This window comes from Bombina bombina, chromosome 1, assembly GCF_027579735.1.
Source record: "Bombina bombina isolate aBomBom1 chromosome 1, aBomBom1.pri, whole genome shotgun sequence".
NCBI classification, from domain to species: Eukaryota; Metazoa; Chordata; class Amphibia; order Anura; family Bombinatoridae; genus Bombina; species Bombina bombina.
Window position 1 is genome coordinate 813960068 of NC_069499.1, and position 23879 is coordinate 813983946.

Consider the following 23879-nt stretch of genomic DNA (forward strand, 5'->3'; position numbering starts at 1 on the left):
TGGGAGTGGAAATATACATAACTTTGAAACTTGTTAGAATAAAATCTACTACTCATTTGAAATTCAGAGTAAATGCTATTGTATTGTCTTGTTATCTTGCATTTGCTGATTATGCAAATCGGCTGTGTTATTATTATTATTATTATTATTATCGGTTATTTGTAGAGTGCCTAACAGATTCCGCAGCGCTAATTTACTGGTCCTTTAACAGCACAAATAAAAGCTAAAAGAAAAGAAAGATTGACGATACCATAAGTGTATGATAGCAAAACAATCAGTCATTTATGTGGACAGAACAAATTTTGATGGTTACGAAAGGGATCTATACAAATTATTTTAGTTAAGACAAATATTCTGTCCTAGATAGCAATGGGAAACCTGTCAGCAATTCACATTTTTACCTTCTTTAAGCTGTGGTTAACCCTAACCGTGATCTATCCACCAGGTATAACAGTAACTGCTGCTGATGACTCCTCCACATCTGCTGCCCTAACTGCTACTGACCTTATCCCCATAATATTGATCAGGGCGCCAAGCTGGATTTACCGTACGGCTATTGGCTAAGAGGTGAAAACATTACCTCTCAAGCAAAACAGCGATTTGCTGTTGGCTTCCTTAGCAGCTCAGAATGGCGATCAGTTGAAACAAATAAAAGAGCTTTCTACATAAAGTATCTTATACTTCATGAATGAAAGTCCCCTTTATTTGTTTCAATAGTCAACCCTAGCATTTCAAAAATGCTAGGATTGACTTTCACTTTAATACTAATATGACAGCAGTGTCTGCAATATTGTATCATTGTTATACATTGTTGCAAATGCTACTGCAATAGCATATGAAAGACACACCCACACTACTGAGCTTCTACGAGTGTACCTACGTTAATTTTCAACAAAGGATACCAAGAGAATAAAGCACATTTGATAACAGTTGTTTAAAATGATTTGCTATATCCAAACTATAAAAAATTATACTGCAACCTACTCCTACATGACCTCCCCAAACCCAGCCTCTCCCCTTCCAATCTATAATGAAAACTTCAGCTAGACTATTCCACCTTAGTCACCATTCTACATAGCCTCCCTGCGCTGCCAGTCCTTACTCACTCTCCCGTTACCCTTTAGAATAAAATTCAAAATATTAACCCTAACCTATAAAGTATTTAACAGCCTCACTCCCAACTTAACTCCAAATATTCCCTGACCCACACTCTTAGATCAACCTCTGACCTACATCTCTCCACTGATTTCTTCTTCCTTCTCTCACCTCCAAGATTTCTCATTCACTGCTCCTGTCCTCTGGAACTGTCTACCCTGCACCATCTGACTCCAACCTTGTTTAGCTTCAGGCTCTCTATCAAAAAACACCTATTTAGAGAGGCTAATCAACTCTCCTCTAACTGCTTTTCATCCTTGACTCACTGCTGCAACTACAATCCATGTGACAAGCTACACTAGGGTTGCCACCTGTCCCTTAAAATACAGAACACTTATAAGTTACACATGCTGCAGGGTGTGCAGGGAGGAATATGAATAGTGCTGTCCAGAAACACAATACATGTTCCTCCCTGCACACCCTGCAGCATGTGTAACTCATAAGTGTCCAGGAAAACATGGCTGAGGTGGCAACCCTAAGCTACCCCAAACTTAATGTCTCTAAACCTGTAGACTGTAAGCTGTTTGGAGCAGGACCTTCCTGCTCTTGTACTAGTTTTATTTTACACTGTTATGCATTTGTATCTTACCACAAATCTTTGTCATTGTTTACCCCTACCTTTGTACCAAGCACTATGAAATTATACAGCAATATACATATAATAATTATTATTACTACAGTAAATAAAAATGTCATTTTGACTTTATTGTTGCCTTAAAAAAAATCCTATGAGAAATATGCATCTGCTTTTTCCACAAAAGATTATTCATACCTGTTTCCTGCTTATTGGGGACAAGGGCAACAAAAAAGGATTGGAGGGCAGTCCTATTATGTTTATTTATACCAACTGCAACATTTTTTAGCAAATGAATGTTACATTTCTCTATGTTGAATGTAACATTAAAATATCAAATGCTACATTTGATTAAAAATATTCAAAATAGAGAAATTAACATTTGGATGTTGATTCTCAAACACATTAACATTCTAATGTTATTTTCATTATTCTGAATGTGTTTAAAACAAAGTATCTCAGAGCTGTCCACAGCCAAGAAATACTCTTGAGAAAATGTGTGTTGTTTCCTATTGAACATTACTACAAACACAAATGTACAGGCTCATCAAGCTAATTTATGACCTCCTGCTATTTCCATAGTGTTTGTTGTTTTATGGCCAGGATATGCATAGGACATTTACAATTCCAGGTGAAAGGATTGAAGAGTATTATTAATAATACGTTTTGTTCAAAGTGAAAACATTAGTTCTCTAATTTCAACTGCAAATACTTGTTCCATGATATCTTACTAGATATATCATCAGTTTGGCTTAGAAACATAAATATCTGGCATTAATACTTCTTTTCTATTGCCAAGCCTGCTGGTTTCTTAGATTTATTGAAACTGTTCATTAGAAATTCAGATTTATACATGAACCTGTATGATGTCTTCACCTATGAAATTCCAATATTTGAAATTTACTTAGAACAAATCGCTATAAAAGATACTCAAATTAATAATCCTTTCTAATGAAATAATTACAGGAGCTAGCTGGCTGCTGGCTGGTGCCTGCACATATAGGGCTTTTATAATTGGCTCATCAATTGTTATTCATTAGGGCCTAGATTTTGAGTTTGGCGGTAGCCATGAAAACCAGCGTTAGAGGCTCCTAACGCTGGTTTTAGGCTACCGCCGGTATTTGGAGTCATTAAAAAAAGGGTCTAACGCTCACTTTTCAGCCGCGACTTTTCCATACCGCAGAACCCCTTACGTCATTTGCGTATCCTATCTTTTCAATGGGATCTTTCTAACTCCGGTATTTAGAGTCGTGTCTGAAGTGAGCGTTAGAATTCTAACGACAAAACTCCAGCCGCAGAAAAAAGTCAGTAGTTAAGAGCTTTCTGGGCTAACGCCGGTTCATAAAGCTCTTAACTACTGTACTCTAAAGTACACTAACACCCATAAACTACCTATGTACCCCTAAACCGAGGCCCCCCCACATCGCCGCCACTCGTTAAAAAATGTTTAACCCCTAATCTGCCGACCGCCACCTACGTTATCCTTATGTACCCCTAATCTGCTGCCCCTAACACCGCCGACCCCTATATTTATTAACCCCTAACCTGCCCCCCACAACGTCGCAGCCAGCTACCTACAATAATTAACCCCTAATCTGCCGACCGCAAAGAGCCGCCACCTACATTATAGCTATGTACCCCTAATCTGCTGCCCCTAACACCGCCGACCTCTATATTATATTTATTAACCCCTAATCTGCCCCCCTCAACGTCGCCTCCACCTGCCTACACTTATTTACCCCTAATCTGCCGAGCGGACCTGAGCGCTACTATAATAAAGTTATTAACCCCTAATCCGCCTCACTAACCCTATAATAAATAGTATTAACCCCTAATCTGCCCTCCCTAACATCGCCGACACCTAACTTCAATTATTAACCCCTAATCTGCCGACTGGAGCTTACCGCTATTCTACATTACAACCACCACCCACATACCCCTAATCTAACCCAAACCCCCCTTAAATAAACCTAACACTAAGCCCCTGAAGATCTCCCTACCTTGAGTCGTCTTCACCCAGCCAAGCCAAATTCTTCATCCATCCGATTGAAGTCTTCATCCAAGAGGCATCTTCTATCGTCATCCATCCGATATCAGCCAATCAGAATTAAGGTAGGAATATTCTGATTGGCTGATGGAATCAGCCAATCAGAATCAAGTTCAATCCGATTGGCTGATCCAATCAGCCAATCAGATTGAGCTTGCATTCTATTGGCTGTTCCGATCAGCCAATAGAATGCGAGCTCAATCTGATTGGCTGATTCAATCAGCCAATCAGATTTTTCCTACCTTAATTCCGATTGGCTGATAGAATCCTATCAGCCAATCGGAATTCGAGGGACGCCATCTTGGATGACGTCATTTAAAGGAACCGTCATTCGTCGTTCAGTCGTCGGCCAGGATGGATGTTCCGCGTCGGAGGTCTTCAGGAAGCTGCCGCTCCACTCCGGATGGATGACGATAGAAGATGACTCTTGGATGAAGACTTCAATCGGATGGAAGACCTCTTCTGCCCCGAGTGGATGAAGACTTCTACCGGATGGAGGACCTCTTCTTGCTCCGCTTGGATGAAGAATTTGGCTCGGCTGGGTGAAGACGACTCAAGGTAGGGAGATCTTCAGGGGCTTAGTGTTAGGTTTATTTAAGGGGGGTTTGGGTTAGATTAGGGGTATGTGGGTGGTGAGTTGTAATGTTGGGGGGGGGTATTGTATGTTTTTTTTACAGGCAAAAGAGCTGAACTTCTTGGGGCATGCCCCGCAAAGGGCCCTGTTCAGGGCTGGTAAGGTAAAAGAGCTTTGAACTTTAGTAATATAGAATAGGGTAGGGCATTTTTTTATTTTGGGGGGCTTTGTTATTTTATTAGGGGGCTTAGAGTAGGTGTAATTAGTTTAAAATTGTTGTAATATATTTCTAATGTTTGTAAATATTTTTTATTTTTTGTAACTTAGTTCTTTTTTATTTTTTGTACTTTAGTTAGTTTATTTCATTGTATTTATTTGTAGGAATTGTATTTAATGTATTTATTGATAGTGTAGTGTTAGGTTTAATTGTAGATAATTATAGGTATTTTATTTAATTAATTTATTGATAGTGTAGTGTTAGGTTTAATTGTAACTTAGGTTAGGATTTATTTTACAGGTAAATTTTTAATTATTTTAACTATTTTAGCTATTAAATAGTTCTTAACTATTTAATAGCTATTGTACCTGGTTAAAATAAATACAAAGTTACCTGTAAAATAAATATTAATCCTAAAATAGCTATAATATAAATATAATTTATATTGTAGCTATATTAGGATTTATTTTACAGGTAAGTATTTATCTTTAAATAGGAATAATTTATTTAATAAGAGTTAATTAATTTCGTTAGATTAAAATTATATTTAATTTAGGGGGGTGTTAGTGTTAGGGTTAGACTTAGCTTTAGGGGTTAATACATTTATTAGAATAGCGGTGAGCTCCAGTCGGCAGATTAGGGGTTAATAATTGAAGTTAGGTGTCGGCGATGTTAGGGAGGGCAGATTAGGGGTTAATACTATTTATTATAGGGTTAGTGAGGCGGATTAGGGGTTAATAACTTTATTATAATAGCGGTGTGGTCCGGTCGGCAGATTAGGGGTTAATAAGTGTAGGCAGGTGGAGGCGACGTTGTGGGGGGCAGATTAGGGGTTAATAAATATAATATAGGGGTCGGCGGTGTTAGGGGCAGCAGATTAGGGGTACATAGGGATAATGTAAGTAGCGGCGGTTTATGGAACGGCAGATTAGGGGTTAATAATAATATGCAGGGGTCAGCGATAGCGGGGGCGGCAGATTAGGGGTTAATAAGTGTAAGGTTAGGGGTGTTTAGACTCGGGGTACATGTTAGAGTGTTAGGTGCAGACGTAGGAAGTGTTTCCCCATAGCAAACAATGGGGCTGCGTTAGGAGCTGAACGCGGCTTTTTTGCAGGTGTTTTTTTTCAGCTCAAACAGCCCCATTGTTTCCTATGGGGGAATCGTGCACGAGCACGTTTTTGAGGCTGGCCGCGTCCGTAAGCAACTCTGGTATCGAGAGTTGCAGTTGCGTTAAATATGCTCTACGCTCCTTTTTTGGAGCCTAACGCAGCCATTCTGTGGACTCTCAATACCAGAGTTATTTTAAAGGTGCGGCCAGAAAAAAGCCAGCGTTAGGTACGCGGGTCGTTACCGACAAAACTCTAAATCTAGCCGTTAGTTTCTGCACATGCATTGCTGCTCTTTCAACAAAGGATAATAAAAGAAATAAGCAAATTTGATGATAGAAGTGTAAAGTTGTCTGAATCATGCTTTTTTATTATTATTATTATTTTTTTATTTTGCTTTCATGTCCTTTTAGCTTAATGTATAATCTCTATTTACTCTTCTAAGTTGTATTATACAGGCTTACAAGTTTTAAGAAAATATCTTGTGACTTGTAGTTTAGGCTTTATCTATCTATCTATCTATCTATCTATCTATCCTTCCTTCCTTCCTATATATATTATATTAACAGCACAAATAAAAGCTAAAAAAAAAAAAGAAAGATTGACGATACCATAGTTATATGATAGTAAAACAATCAGTCATTTATGTGGACAGAACAAATTTTGATGGTTACGAAAGGGATCTATGCAAATTATTTTAGTTAAAGGACCAGTAAACACAGCAGATTTGCATAATCAACAAATGCAAGATAACAAGACAATACAAAAGCATTTACTCTGAATTTCAAATGAGTAATAGATTCTTTTCTAACACATTTTAAAGTTATGTATATTGCCACTCCCCCTGTACCATGTGATAGCAATCAGCCAATCACAAATTCATATACGTATAGTCTGAGTTCTTGCACATGCTCAGTAGGAGCTGGTGACTCAAAAAAAGTGTAAATATAAAAGACTGTGCACATTTTTTTTAATGGAAGTAAATTGGAAAGTTGTTTAAAATTACATGCTGTATCTGAATAATGAAAATTTAATAAAACCTGAGTGTCCCTTTAAGACAAATATTCTGTCCTAGCTAGCAATGGGAAACCTGTCAGCAATTCACTTTTTTACCTTCTTTAAGCTGTGGTTAAAAACAAATATGGTTAGGTAGATGATAAATGAAGAAGAAGAATACAAGACAATAGGATTTACCATTGAAATGCTCCAGCGGGAACATCACAAGTGAAAATGTAGTAATCAAAATGTTATATGATTGCAAATACCACCATTTTTATTGTGTAATTTTGTTAAGTAAAAGTAGAATTATCTGTATAAATGTCAAAGAACCATTTGGTAAAGCATGTTAGTCCTCTAAGGTACATCAATTATAACCCTTCCCTATGACAGTTTGATTTCTGACATTACAGTTATAATTTTGCTATGTTGCATCATGTGACACTGTGTTTAAATATTTTTTTTTGTATTTGTTTAAGTTTTATGTCTGTCTGTCGATCTGTTCATCTGTCTGTCAGTCTATCTATCTACAATTACATTGCAGCAATAGTAATGCCACTTACGCAGCACTGTCACAAGCCATTTTCCTTCTTGGTAATGATAATATGGTATCAGCTTTCTATATTAGGTGTCTGAATTAGGCTTACCATTAAGTTTGCTGTTTGTTAGAGTTAAGGTTTGGAGTTGCTGTTAGACTTATGGGCTAAAGTTAACCCTTAGTATGGCACACAAACAGCTACAATGTTGTTGTATCTTATCCAAAATGCTGCAGGTAAATATGAACATTTATGAAAGAGTATAGGATTATTGATGTTTAATTATACAAATATCTTGAGAGTCAGTGTGGTGTCTCAAATGCTTAAAGGGACACTGAACCCAATTTTTTTATTTTGTGATTCAGATAGAGCATGCAATTTTAAACAACTTTCTAATTTACTCCTATTATCAATTTTTCTTCGTTCTCTCGCTATCTTTATTTGAAAAAGAAGGCATCTAAGCTATGTTTTTGGTTCAGTACCATGGAAAGCACTTGTTTATTGGTGGGTGAATTTATCCACCAATCAGCAAGAACAACACAGTGTGTTCACCAAAAATGGGTCGGCATCTAAACTTACATTCTTGCATTTCAAATAAAGATACCAAGAGAATGAAAAGAATTTGATAATAGGAGTAAATTAGAAAGTTACTTTAAATTGCATGCTCTATCTGAATCATGATAGAAAATTTTTTGGGTTCAGTGTCCCTTTAAGGTTGTATAAATGTATAAAGTGTCAGCCAGAATATAATCTGGAGCTGATGAGGTCAATTAAGGTTTAATTTCCATCAGACATGAAAACATATCAGCCAGGGTCAGCAGGGCACATTCATCTGCAATAATGTAGAAAATGGTGACCGGAAAATTCCACCTTGCGCTTCTATCTTATTGTCGTAGCAGGATAAGAAGGTTTGCATAGAGTCTAAACTAGTTCTCAGTTCTTAATGGATGGAAATGTAATGGCTCCAAGTTAAACATCCTCAAGTAAATAATTGCTCCAATGCTGCAATAGAAACCTTATCCCATTGCCACCTCTAAAAAAAAATAAAAAATTGCAATGATTGTTTGCTTGGTGAAAGAAATGTTAAGCACTTTTGCAGGGCCTCCAGCCCTTTTAGATTTGTAAGGTTGGTTTTGATGTTATAACTATATGTAGCTGCGGATGCAAAAGCCTATGTAGAATATTGGGTCAGAAAAACCATGAGAGTCATTTGGGCCCCTATTAGATTGAGTATAGAGAACAGTAGATTATTTGTATTCTTATTTGGATAAATAAATGCATTACAAGGTTATGTTCAACCTTCCATACAGTTGGTAGATATAATGAGGCCGAATTATCAAAGGTCTTGCGGACCTGTTCCGACAGTGTGGATCAGGTCCGCAAGACCTCACTGAATGTGGAGAGCAATACGCTCTCCGTATTCAGCATTGCACCAGCAGCTCACAAGAGCTGCTGGTGCAACGCCGCCCCCTGCAGACTCCCGGCCAATCGGCCACCAGCAGGGAGGTGTCAATCAACCCGATCGTACTCGATCGTGTTGAATTGTGGCAATGTCTATCCGCCTGCTCAGAGCAGGAGGTCAGGGTTATGGAGCAGCGGTCTTTAGACCGCTGCTTCATAACTGCTGTTTATGGCGAGCCTGAAGATTCGCCAGAAACACGGGCCCTCAAGCTCCATACAGAGCTTGATAAATGGGCCTCGAAGTGTCCATTCATAGACATTGAAAGCCATATGATGGACACAGTGAATGGGCCTATTTGATAAATGGATAATTAAACTGGCAGAACTTGGCTAACTCACATGTATTTCCTGATCCTTAAATTCTGGCCTCTCATTCAGAAATTAAAGCTCACATTATACTATGTCATCCTCCAAGACTAATTGGATTCCAACAGTTTTGTTTCTAAAATGAAAATGATGAGTTTTACATACTACTTCACCCTTAAAAATGTTGTTGACTTGTTTTGAGACTCCCTCTCCTTTTACAAAAATTTGAGGAGGGTAGAATGTCCCCATTATTATTCACTGCCTCTTTAAACCTCCTACTGCAACATGAACACCAAATGTCAGTGAGAATTATTCATGGATTTTGTTCAGGAAGGGGAAGTCTATGGCATATAATAAATGAGAGTTACATCTGGAGTTTTTATAATGACAGACAAATTTATTTGTACGCAAGACTAGACATCATTATGTCCTCGTTTTTCTACATTATTAAAGGTAATTACCTTTTTTTGGCATGGGTTGAAAAGAGGAAATGAATTGATAATTTTATTACCAGAACACTGATGTATCAAAGCCTTTATTTGTTTCTTGTTAAAGTAGTTGAATTAACAATTGGAAGTTTATTGATGTTACTTATAAGAACCTGTGTATTTCAATAAGCTAAATTCACTTTATTCTCCTTTCTAACAGGCAATCATTAAATCATTTATAGTGCCAAGAAAATGCATTAATAAAATGACTTGCTTTGAAACATAGTTTCACTTTAATCTTTAAATTAGATTTAAAAGAATGAAATATTAGAGCTGTTATCAACACATTTAAATAGAAATGAATACATTTGAACTAATGGCTGGGTAAAACTGTGACATTTCCACACTCAGTGAGGTGATCGGGAATATTAAGTTATACATTCTTACTTATATTCTGAAGGGTAGAATTTTTATGAGCAGTAATTATAAGTGCATATTTCTAAGTGAAAGTGTTGATTTCTAAGTGCAGAACAGCAGAAGTGGGATATCTGCCCCCAGACATCACTTTTTATAATGGTCTCAGTAAGATTTGGTTCACTAACTGTTTATCAGGCAATACCAATACAAAAAATAGCAGTAATGGGAACTGGAATTAACTCTTGTACATTACTGTTTGATTTTAAGGGCTGAAACAGAGCTGATTGACTCACTGCACATCAACCAAAAGCTCCTGGGTAACCAAAGCGCCATCTGCTTCTGATACACTTACTACACAAAGAGGAGTTTAACTTTTCATACTTGAGTTTAATTTTAGCATTTATTCAAACTGAAGGGTCAATGATCATTTGTCACACAATGCACCTTTGGTAAAGACCAGTAAAAAAAAAAAAAAGAAGAATCCAATAAACTTTGTTTGATAGAGTTAAAAGAGATGTGATGTGGTTATGTGTGTTTTTAAATTAAAAAAACAAAACGTTTTTTAAGGGTAGTTAAAATAAAAGTTTCATTTTAGTTCATTTTCGATTATGGTCGTATTCGTTTCAAACAAATTTTATTAGAAATTTTCGTTTTAACTAAAATTTTGGTTTTGATTTAAAGCGCTGCGGAATCTGTTGGCGCTCTACAAATAACCGATAATAATAATAAAGTGCAGAATTGTTGCTATTTGAAGCTACAATCAACTTTATTAGCTTTATTCTGTTATTCTATGTAATTTTAAAACCTATTTTATTTATACATCTAATTTTCAACCATCATTTTTTTTATGTGTGTGAGGTTTGCCTGTATTTTTAGAAACAAGCATTCTTATGAGAGCTCTGTTGTTAAAGAAAATAGCAGCATGCTATTTAAAGGGACACTGAACCCAATTTTTTTTTTCTTTCATGATTTAGATAGAGCATGCAATTTTAAGCAACTTTCTAATTTACTCCTATTATCAAATTTTCTTCATTCTCTTGCTATCTTTATTTGAAAAGCAAGAATGTACGTTTAGAAGCCGAACCATTTTTGGTTCATAACCTGGGTTGTCGTTGTTGATTGAACAGCACCAATAGACAAGTGCTGTCCAGGGCCCTAAACCAAAAATTGTCTGGCTCCTTAGCTTGGATGCCTTCTTTTTCAAATAATGATAGCAAGAGAACAAAGAAAATTGATAATAGAAGTAAATTAGAAGGTTGCTTAAAATTGTATGCACTATATGAATCACAAAAGAAAAAAAATTGGGTTTAGTGTCCCTTTAAACTCTTACTGTGTTTAAAATGTGTATCAGATAGGATGCAGCCAGAATATAAGATAAACTATTTGTAAATCCAATTAGGAATGAAAAAAAACCTCATAAATGCCTGAAGTATCAAATATGCTGCAAACATTTATCATATTTGTAATTTTTTTTTTTTTTTAAATGTTTTCATTTATCTCTAAAGGTGCAATAAAGGTGCAATAAATTCTCATTGGTCAAGTTTTACAGGGCTAAAAAAAAACAATACAGAAGACACATTTACTATATGACGAGTAGACATGCTCGACATTGTTAAATACCGACAGTATGCGCTGTCAGCATTTATCATTGGACAAGCATTTCTAGTGAAATGCTTGTGCAGTGCCGCCCCTTGCTCACTGGCATACCACTTTCTAAAAATGGGTCATGTGATAAACCAACTTAGGTTTCAGGTAATTGAATGTCTACATAGACCACGTTGTGGTGGTGATAGAGAACGTTTATTAAAACAACGGGAATCATTCTGGATTCATAAAATTTGCACATTAGAGCCCTCTGGGTTAAACAGAGAGTTAGATCTATCTGTATTTTTGTAAATAACCTCCCTGTAAAGGATATGCTTTTTTGTAATTTTTGGATATGTTGTTTTTGAAATAACTTATATGTAAAATTGAATTTATGTATATATGTATATATGAATTCCTTTTTTGCTTTCCGATCATATGTAGGGAATATATTATTGTACCTTACTAGATATATTATTTTTTGGTAATGTAAACATGAATATCAAGTTATCTGTTATAATGTGTAATGATTTCATAATGGATATGATAGAGTTAATTTGTATATGCTCTTTAGCGCCCTCTAATGGGGGGTTATGTATAAATTGATGTTCTGAACAGTGTAAAATCAGCTTGACAAAGGGGTTACTCCCGAAACGTTGCTTTGCTGTTCCTGTGTGTGTTTATAATAAACTCCTATTTTGCTGCCACATTTTGGATTCTTTGTATGCTCATTTAGGAGTTTTGTGGTACTCCTGTGGCTTGCATACAGTACCCTTCGTGCTGGACATTTTTTTGCTATTTGGCCAATTGGACGCTAGCAGGAACTGTGAATCATCCCAATCTTACCTAAAACGTGGCTGACAAGTTAAGGCGCAACGATCTTATGACCTCTGCTTCTTAACTTCTGTTTTAGGTGAGCCTGAAACGTTGGGACACCAAAGCAGCATAAATCAATTTCTATCAATTTCTTGATAGCTTTGTGTTACCATATATATTTTTAGTATATGTAAATGCTGTCCTTTCATATGCATGACAAAAAAAAAAAAATAGTACAATGTCCCTTTAAATGTAAAATACAATTCATAGGTGTGATAACTATTTATCAAGACTACTATTTAATTCCTCTCAACAGACTGCTAGGTTCTATTAAAGGGTATTATATCAAAGTTTTGGGTATCACTACTCAATCTAACATCAGTCATTAGCTTTCTTTGAGTTCTGATGAATGAGTGAGTGAGAAATGCTTCTAACCCCAGGGTTCAAAACTATGGTTATTATTGCTTTCTGTAAAAGACATTTAAAGCTGTTTCCATCTGGATATTGCTGGCGCTCCAATACAATTAACATTAGTAGTATCAATTTGCTATTCTTGAAATCATTAACCATTACTTAAAATCCATTATAGAATTATACAGAAGATTAAAAGTGACTTACAGAACATTAACAGAACATAAAGAAAAATTAAAGAGGGTGCCAGTTTTAAAGGGACCTATTAATTTATATATATATATATATATATATATATATATATATATATATATATATATATATATATATATATATATAGTATATCCACAATTAATAACTTCATATAAAATAAGTGTCTTAAAGGGACATTAAACACTAAACAAATTCTAGATAGAAATAAGTATTCAAAGAAAATATTAGTCTGAGAATAACATGTAGATGTATTTTTTAAAATTTCATAAGTTGTTTTAATAGTGACAAAATAAGTGTAAAGTTTAATAGTCTATAAAACAATGGGAGCTGCCATGTTGTAACTTAGGTTACTTTCTCTGCTGTGGCCAAATAGGAAAAAGTTATAAATAGGTCACTGGACTGTACAGCCAATGGCTGTTTAGAATATAACAGTGATCTGCACTTCCATTTCTATCAGGAACTGAAAAGCTCACAATTTCAGAATGAAATTAATTGAAAAGGGGCCACAATAAATCATGAAAGTATATTGTAGAGTTTTTATACATATAATTTATCATTTTATATTACCATCTCAAAGTGTTTAATGTCCTTGTAAAGCACCACTGAATAGAGTTGAAGTGAATAAATGACAAATGTGCAATAAAAATACAATGCAATAGCACTTTAATGTCAGTTATTCCTATTTGATCTGCCCTTGTACCATGTGACAGCCATCAGCAAATCACAAACTGCAGTTAAAATTGAGTATATACTCTGCACTTTTGCACATGCTCAGTAGGAGCTGGAGCCTCAGATATTGTGCTTATAAAAATAATGTGCGTGTTTTGACATGCAAAGTCTATTGGAAAGTTTGTTTTTAAAAAATGTTCTATCTCACTGGTTTTAAAACCTGTCCTCAGGGCTCCCTAACAGGTGAGACTGTGCTCCAGTTCATATATCCTCAAAATCTGGACTGTTAGGGAGGCCTGAGGGAAGGTTTCAAAACCAGTACTCTAGCTGAAACTTTATTTTTACTTTAGTGGCCCTTTAAATGCACTTACAACTACTGTTTATGATGCTTTTCAGTCCAATCCAAGGACACACCATCTGAAAATATTGCTATTTATCTTTCCTCCTTTTACAGTGACCAATGTAGAAAATATATAACTGAGCTCCTACATTAAGCATTCAGTTATGTTTGATTAGATTCTGAGAGTATATATATATATATATATATATATATATATATATATATATATATATATATATATATATATATATATATATATATATATACATACAGGTGAAACTCAAAAAATTAGAATATCATGCAAAAGTTCATTTATTTCACTAAGGCAACTTAAAGGGATAGAGCATGACTGTTACAAACTGCTATTTGTAACTGGCCCTTTAAATGGAAAATTGCCCTGCTTCCCTGGATTTTGGAGAAGCCTATTTGCCAGCCTCCTTCCACATGACTATGGCCCCTGGAAGATTGTGCCCCTGAGGACATATTGACTTTTGTTGGGTGTGTGTGGCCCTTTAAGAACCGTCTGGGGACATATTGTGACTTTGGTGAACAATGCCCCTTTAAGACTATGTCCCCAGACCTGTGAAATGACTTGTCCCTGGCTTTCTCCCACTTGGTTCAGTTTCATTGTGTGCCATTAAGTGCTATGTGACAGACCCTTCGGTCAGAACTACAGAGATAACTTTGTTCTGCTTCAAGAAGCATTCTAAATACAAGTTTGCTGGGATCAGCTCTAATTAAGTTTAGTGATAAACTTTCCCATTGTCTAATCAGACTTCTAGTAGTGATAAGGTGGACTGCATTGTTTTATTGTGTGTAAAATGTTATCTGCTGAAGTAATGTTGTGGCCTGTCAAAGGGAGTGTCTCTCTATCTAATATCAAATGTGTGATGGGGGATTTTATGCCTCCCCCTGAGAGTGTCCTGTTTGCATGTAACCTCAATAAAAAGCAGGCTGTGTGCTCCAGCACATCAGACCTATGTTGACCCTCTAACTTGAAGCTTTGACTCATGTTTGTAGGATACAGCTTATAATCACTACAGGGATTGCTATGCTCTTCATACTCCCTTAGCTACAGGGATTGCTACAGAAGGAAGAGGTTCACCTACTGGAGCCTGGTCATAGGTCCAGGGCGCAGAGCAGACGGCGAGATACCAGCCCAGCAGCGGTGGTTCATAGAGTCGGCATTACTTATGGTGGCTACGTAGCAGTTATAGAGTCTACGGTGCTGCTGCTCCTTTGGTGAGCGCTAGGAGCATCCTTTTCTACGGTCCAACTTCCAGCCAGCCTGGAGGCAACCGTAACATTTGGCGGCAGCGGTGGGATTGCGTCCTAGCGCAAGGAGCAGCACCACAACAGCACTGGTATCGTAGGAGAGTAATTGAGGGCAACGCTAGCCACTGCGCAGCGTCCCTACCTACAGCAGCATGGAGCTGACAAGACACTGGTCAGAACCCTGTGAAGAGCACCTCAACCTGATCCGTCGCTATGAGGGCGCTGATTTCGTTCCAGAGGTAAAGAGGCGGCTAGTCCGATATGGTCCAGACCCTGCACAGGAGGTAGTCAGTCGCCTCATCTGGGAATTGGCTACTGAGAACGAAGCGGCACGAGCCTTTGAGCGCCAACTGTGGAGTTTGAGGGTATGGACACCTGGTCTCTCTCCCCAGCCGCAGCATGTTCCACAGGGAGAGGAGAGCAGCGACCTCCCTCCCCAGCGGCAGTATACTGTGCAGAGGGAAGAGACAACCGGTCTCCTTCCCCAACCCCAACCAGAGATACCAGAGGCAGCAGGCCTCATAGACTGGTCCTGGGAGGACCCCCAGCAGGCAGGTGGAGATGGGACCGCAGTCTCTCTACCGGCCCTACATGGAAGCTGGGCAGGCGGCCCAGATCCCCAGCGACAGACCAAGCTACAGGGAGGGGAGAGCATCGACCTCCCTCCCCAGCCGGAGTGTGCCTTCCAGGGAGAGGAGACAACCGGTCTCTCTCCCCAGCCGCAGCATGTTCCACAGGAAGCGGAGAGCATCGACCTCCCTTCCCAACGGCCGCCGGAGTATCAGGAGGAGGAGGTAAGCCAATCTCCCCCTCCCCAGCTAACTCCTAACTTGGGCCCAGGGTTAACAGTGGAGATGTTAACCCCCACTGACCCCCACGTTCCCTTTGCCACCGGGCAGGACTATGCCCCAATTCCCCCAGCAGAAGAGCTGGCATCAGGACAGAGCGCTGCTGGCCTCTGCCCTACAGACCTTGTCCTTGTTACAGAACTGGCCTGCAAACCCCTCACCCCAGCAGAAGCGCTGGCACCAGGGCAGAGTGCCGCTGGCCTCTGCCCCCCAAGTACCATCAGCTATTTGCCCAGCTGCGCCAGGAAGGCCGAGGATGCTACACTTTCATCCTACAACCTGGAACTTACAGGCCAGTACTACGTATTGTGGGGGGGCTACTTTGCTGCTAACGATTATTTGACGGTGGGTTGCGAGACTAACTTAGGCACTGACCGGCAGAAGGTCAGGTGCCTGGTTAGTCTCCCTCCAAAAGGGGAGATATGTTACAAACTGCTGTTTGTAACTGGCCCTTTAAATGGAAAATTGCCCTGCTTCCCTGGATTTTGGAGAAGCCTATTTGCCAGCCTCCTTCCACATGACTATGGCCCCTGGAAGATTGTGCCCCTGAGGACATATTGACTTTTGTTGGGTGTGTGTGGCCCTTTAAGAACCGTCTGGGGACATATTGTGACTTTGGTGAACAATGCCCCTTTAAGACTATGTCCCCAGACCTGTGAAATGACTTGTCCCTGGCTTTCTCCCACTTGGTTCAGTTTCATTGTGTGCCATTAAGTGCTATGTGACAGACCCTTCGGTCAGAACTACAGAGATAACTTTGTTCTGCTTCAAGAAGCATTCTAAATACAAGTTTGCTGGGATCAGCTCTAATTAAGTTTAGTGATAAACTTTCCCATTGTCTAATCAGACTTCTAGTAGTGATAAGGTGGACTGCATTGTTTTATTGTGTGTAAAATGTTATCTGCTGAAGTAATGTTGTGGCCTGTCAAAGGGAGTGTCTCTCTATCTAATATCAAATGTGTGATGGGGGATTTTATGCCTCCCCCTGAGAGTGTCCTGTTTGCATGTAACCTCAATAAAAAGCAGGCTGTGTGCTCCAGCACATCAGACCTATGTTGACCCTCTAACTTGAAGCTTTGACTCATGTTTGTAGGATACAGCTTATAATCACTACAGGGATTGCTATGCTCTTCATACTCCCTTAGCTACAGGGATTGCTACAGAAGGAAGAGGTTCACCTACTGGAGCCTGGTCATAGGTCCAGGGCGCAGAGCAGACGGCGAGATACCAGCCCAGCAGTGGTGGTTCATAGAGTCGGTATTACTTATGGTGGCTACGCAGCAGTTATAGAGTCTACGGTGCTGCTGCTCCTTTGGTGAGCGCTAGGAGCATCCTTTTCTACGGTCCAACTTCCAGCCAGCCTGGAGGCAACCGTAACAATGACACTTTAAGTAACTTTCTAATTTACTCCTATTATCAAATTTTCTTCATTCTCTTGGTATCTTTATTTGAAATGCAAGAATGTAAGTTTAGATGCCGGCCCATTTTTGGTGAACAACCTGGGTTGTCCTTGCTGATTGGTGGATAAATTCATCCACCAATAAAAAAGTGCTATCTAGAGTTCTGAACCCAAAAAAAGCTTAGATGCATTCTTTTTTTTAAAGATAGCAAGAGAACGAAGAAAAATTGATAATAGGAGTAAATTAGAAAGCTGCTTAAAATTACATGCTCTTTCTGAATCACAAAAGAAAAAAATTGGGTTCAGTGTCCCTTTAAAAGGTGAAACTAATATATGAGATAGACTCATTTCATGCAAAGCAAGATAGTTCAAGTCGTGATTTGTTATAATTGTGATATTATGGCTTACAGCTCATGAAAACCCCAAATCCACAATCTCAAAAAATTAGAATATTACATGCAATCAATAAAACAAGATTGTACAAACCTGTAGAACAATATCGGACCTCTGAAAAGTATAAGCATGCATACTGTATGTACTTGTTTTGGGCCCCTTTTGCAGCAATTACTGCCTCAATGCAGCGTGGCATGGAAGCTATCAGCCTGTGGCACTGCTGAGGTGTTATGGAAGACCAGGATGCTTCAATAGCGGCCTTCAGCTCTTCTGCATTGTTTGGTCTCATGTCTCTCATCTTTCTCTTGGCAATGCCCCATAGATTCTCTATGAGGTTCAGGTCAGGCGAGTTTGCTGGAAAATCAAGCACAGTAATCCCATGGTCATTGAACCAGGTTTTCGTGCTTTTGGCAGTGTGGGCAGGTGTCAAGTGCTGCTGGAAAATGAAGTCAGCATCCCCATAGAGCTCGTCTGTGGAAGGAAGCATGAAGTGCTCAAAAATCTCCTGGTAGACAGCTGTGTTGACCCTGGACCAACACCAGCAGATGACATGGCTCCCCAAATCAACACAGACTGTGGAAACTTCACACTGGACTTCAAGAATCTTGCAGTGTGTGCCTCTCCATACTCTGGGTCCTTGGTTACCAAATGAGATGCAAAATTTGCTCTCATCAGAAAAGAGGACTTTGGACCACTGAGCAACAGACCAGGGGGCCCATTTATCAAAGGGCTTGCGGACCTGATCCGACACTGCGGATCAGGTCCGCAAGACCTCGCTAAATGCGGAGAGCAATACGCTCTCCACATTTAACATTGCACCAGCAGCTCACAAGAGCTGCTGGTGCAACGCCGCCCCCTGCTGACTCGCGGCCAATCGGCCGCCAGCAGGGAGCTGTCAATCAACCCGATCGTATTCGATCGGGTTGATTTCCGGTGATTCCTGTCCGCCTGCTCAGAGCAGGCGGACAGGGTTATGGAGCAGCGGTCTTTAGACCGCTGCTTCATAACTTGTGTTTCTGGCGAGTCTGAAGACTCGCCAGAAACACGGCCCTTCAAGCTCCGTACGGAGCTTGATAAATGGGCCTGCATGTCTGTTTTTCTTTAGCCCAGGTAAGACACTTCTGACGTTGTTTGTTGTTCAGGAGTGGCTTGACAAGAAGAATACGACATTTGAAGCCCATGTCCAGGATCCGTCTGTGTGTGGTGGCTCTTGATGCACTGACTCCAGCCTCAGTCCACTCCTTGTGAAAGTCCCCAACACTTTTGAATGGCCTTTTCCTGACAATCCTCTCCAGGCTGCGGTCATCACTGCTGCTTGTGCACCTTTTTCTTCCACACTTTTCCCTTCCACATAACTTTCTATTAATGTGCTTTGATACGGCACTTTGGGAACATCCAACTTCTTTTGCAATTACCTTTTGAGGCTTTCCCTCCTTATGGAGGGTGTCAATGATGGTTTTCTGCACAACTGTCAGGTCAGCAGTCTTTCCCATGATTGTGATTCCTACTGAACCAGACTGAGAGACCAATTAAAGGCTCAGGAACCCTTTGCAGGTGTTATGGCTTAATTAGCTAATTAGATTGGGAAACTTTGAGCCTAGAATATTGCACCTTTTCACCATATTATAATTTTCTGAGATTGTGGATTTGGGGTTTTCACGAGCTGTAAGACATAATCATCACAATTATGACAAATCACGGCTTGAACTATCTTGCTTTGCATGTAATGAGTCTATCTCATATATTAGTTTCACCTTTTAAGTTGCATTAGTCGAATAAATGAACTTTTGCACAATATTCTAGTTTTTCGAGTTTTGTATATATACAGTATAAATATATATATATATATATATATATAGCAATATCCGTTCAACCCCTCAAGGTAGAAAAACGTTTCACTCTCCGGTCTCTTTCAAAATCCTTTATTAAGTATCCAGCATCAAATGACAAAATTCCCAATATATATATATATATATATGTGTGTGTGTGTGTGAGTGACTATGTATACACAACAGTTTCAAAGGGATATCAGGTGTCTGGTATATTAAGGTGAGTATTGTTACTTTCTCAAATAAGTGTGTTCTTGAATTATCCCTAAATGTGAGAACAAAAAGGGGTAGTCCCTGATATGCGTGTAAGGTGTTAATGTGGAACAAAGTCACTGCAGTAAATACATAACTTCACAGACCCAATGGATATTAGTGTACCAAACAGCTGTAGTGCGGTATTAACGTTCCGCCCTCCTCTCACCTATGAAACATCCGGTCTCCAGCCTGTCCGGTGAGTGGCAAACAATCTGCATCCACTGTTGGTGCCTGTAATCCCTCGTCAGACTTCCTGGAGGGAGGGGGGTCGGGAACCACCTATCAGTCCCCTGTGTGATTCCTCACTGGATAGGTGGAAATGCGTCCTCTGCTGAATTGCTTACTCCTGATTGGAGGGGAATCGATCCAAAACAAATCCAGGGGAGGCTGAAGGGTCCGTTCAGCAGTGTGTGTGTCAGGGATTGAAACGAGGAGCAGTCTCCTCTCTCAGTGCTCACGCTGGTAGGTCACAGAATCAGAAAAAAAGAGGAAGCGGAGCACTGAGATAAATAAAAGTTCAAATTTATTACAGCAATTAAAAGCAGCTTTGATAATGGTGAAATGCCAAAACATGTCAGCAGCTGTCTGAGCTGAACCCTTTGCAAGGAATAGCACCCTTAATCTCCTTGATGTTCTTTTTTTTGTTTTAATTGCTGTAATAAATTTGAACTTTTATTTATCTCAGTGCTCCGCTTCCTCTTTTTTAACCTTCTCAATTGCTTACAAAATATGGCCGTAATTCCCTTACTCAGATGAGGATTATAATCATACCTGCTCGCTCTTTTTGCTCTGTAACCGGTACCAAGTTTTAAGTGCGGGCATCAATGTGCCTCTCCAAGCGCCTTCGGATCCTCCGATTCAAGCACAGCGTCCACACAGGTTACTTCCACTCATGGCAGCATCTGGGTCATGTGATGGGTTCAAGGCCAATGGGATGCTACACACCTGCTCCTGTTATACTCCAAGTTAGGCTGCTAGATGACCAAAGCTGGTATCCATAGAATAAGAAAAAGTATGGAGCTCTCTGCAGCCGAAACGCGTAAGCTGCCCTGTGCTACACTTTGTATGTGTACCTTTGGTTGTTGTGTTACCCATTTTTAAGCATTTCATATTTAAGACGTCCTCTACACTTTTTCTTACAGTATATATACACATACACACACACATATATATATATATATATATATATATATATATATATAAATATATAAAGCATATATACATATATATATATATTCACACATGTATTACTACTATTATTATTTATTATTATTATAATTAATAATATTAAATTATGATATATGTTCTGTTTTTATCTTTTTATTTAGTTTCAGCGCAGAATCTTAAAGCTAACCTTGACTCGATGGAGCACCAGATCAAGCGGCTGGAAGGAGACATCAAAAACTTCCCCAAAACTGACAACATAAACGATAAGTTTGTAGAAAAAATGAATATATCCTTTTTTTTTCTCCAAAAGTTTTTAGGTCAGCATATTAGACATTATCAGCAGTTAAATATTTACTCAGCATGAAATTAACAGTTCGGTGTCCCATTTTTTTTTTTTTTATCTTTTCACACAGAGTTAGTGTGAGTGGTGTTTGAAGAAATATGTTAAAATAAGAAAACCAGTGAATTAACAGGATCAGATAAAGAGTGTTTTTGTCCCTTACTGGAAACTTGCTAAGGGCTAAATACAATAATAATCCCTATATTGGACATAGTAATACTCATTGCAAGTTGTGAGAATGATAAACATGCAGCGTGACACTGTACGTGTTAATTGTATCCAACAAAGATCTGTTTCACATTTCTCTTATCATACTGTTTAAATTTTCTCACTTGTTAAATTATATGAATGTTTTGATGAGCTAAGATAGTTCCTGATTGTGTTTGCCTACTTTTGTCATTATTGGTGGACTAACTTTTTTTAATTTCCAGCTAAAACAAGAGGTGCATCTTGGGAAACATGTCATTGTTGTGTGTTTGTATGTATGCGTGTAGGTTAGTTATGTGAGTATACAGTGTATTCATCTGAATAAAATAAGGATCAGGTTCACTATAAAAATAATGTCCACTGTTTTATAAACATTTAAATAAGCTGCTATGTTCCAGGTACTAATACTATTAATGATTTTTATCTCTTATTTGAAAAAAGTGCCACCAAATTCTGTAGTGCTGGTATATTAGTAGGAGTTTATACATACTTACTTACAACATGTTAACCCCTTCCTGCCGGGAAAATGTTCAGATATAAAAAAATGAGTAAAAATAGAAATCAAACGATCGCTCATGCAATCACATGATTTTAATGATGGGGTCGGGTCAGGGGGAAGTGTCTATGACATTAGGCCGGCCCCCCAGCCCGCGATCCCATATAGGAAGCAGCTACGGTTTTAGGACAGCCGAACGGTTAGGACGTTCCATGCCGTCCTAATGGCGCTAAAGCCTAGCGCCGTTAGGACAGCATAGAACATGCTAACTGCGGGAATGGATTAAAAAGAAAAGCTACTAAACAATAAGCAACTCCTTATAGGGCATCTCTCTTAAAAATTGCATTTCATGTCTTCAGCGGTCCATTTATCAAGCTCCGAACGGAGCTTGTGGGCCCGTGTTTCTGACTCGCCAGAAACACAAGTTATGAAGCAGCGGTCTAAAGACCGCTGCTCCATAACCCTGTCCCCATGCTCTGAGCAGGCGGACAGGAATCGCCGGAATTCAACCCGATCGAGTACGATCAGGTTGATTGACACCCCCCTGCTGGCGGCCGATTGGCTGCGAGTCTGCAGGGGGCGGCGTTGCACCAGCAGCTCTTCTGAGCTCCTGGTGCAATGTTAAATGTGGAGAGCGTATTGCTCTCCGCATTCAGCAAGGTCTTGCGGACCTGATCCGCACTGCTGGATCAGGTCCGCAAGACCTTTGATAAATAGTCCCCTTCATGTCATCTTCTAGCAACAATTCTATTATTTCCTTTATGTATTTTTATATGCTTAAGGTTTTTTTTGTTTGTTTGTTTGTTTGGTTTTTTTAAATACATTTTAGGGTAAAAAATGAAAACTAGTTACTTAGTATTTTTCTTGTTTTCTGACATTTTTTTTGTCCCATAATGAAATTATTGGTAAATTATAAATACTTGTATACTATTAGCCATTAACCAGTTATCTTAATTATTAAAACATATGTGTGCATGAGCCATCTAAAGTTCGTTCAGATAAAGGAAGTTGGTACCTGCCAGAAGATAAGTTTGAATATGAGAGTTAAAACAGCTATAAAACTACATTTTCACAGCCTCTCGATAAAACATAAAATGCAATGTAGAAAACACAAAATGCATTTTATTCTTAAATGGGCACAGAATCACAAATTATGATTGGACTATGAGTAACAGTATTGTAAAACTTTTCTTTTTAACTTAAAGCCTAAGTTTTAAGGTTTCAGTGGAACTTGTACAACTGACTGATATTTCCATCCCTCTCTCATTGCCCTGCTCAGTTGTAAATTACATGGACTTCAGTTATCATGCTCCAGGCGGACAGGGTTCCTAGTTGGGAACTTCTCTGCTAATATTCAAGTGGGTGGGCAGCATGTGCTGCACATATTTACAATAGTAAAAGTATGTCAATTGTACCCGTTGGATAGGACCAGGATGATTTAACTCCTCCACCTTTGAGGTGGAGAAAAGTTTAAAGAGCAGAGATCTAAGGACCGCTGATTTTTAACTAGCGCTTCAGTATTACTCGCTCAACCTTGCACTTCTGGGACTCTGAAGCTGCATCCTCTGCTTGATAAATAAAGCTGCATGACTGAGATAGAGATCTCTGCATTTATAAGAGATGCACACAGTTTTTGTGTGTGTGTAACAGTAATAAATCAGATATAATACTTATATGTAGGATTTACATGCTGTGAGATGGGCATTTTCTCTAAGACTTTCTTTCTGCCCAATTAGTAGAAAAAACTTTCAAAAGAGGTTTTCAAAATCTAAAGAATTTATGATCTACCGATCCTAATGTTTTCAGGCAAGTTTCTTACT

At 38.8% G+C, this 23879-nt stretch overlaps 1 protein-coding gene across 1 annotated transcript in view; it reads left to right on the forward strand.

Annotated features, from left to right (window-relative positions):
• The window catches only part of DIAPH2 (diaphanous related formin 2), a 2325141-nt gene that overhangs the window by 1665711 nt on the left and 635551 nt on the right, over window positions 1-23879 (forward strand). Inside the window, 1 exon segment of the mRNA XM_053699395.1 lies at window positions 21178-21302. Within this exon segment, the coding sequence (XP_053555370.1) occupies window positions 21178-21302 (125 nt within the window).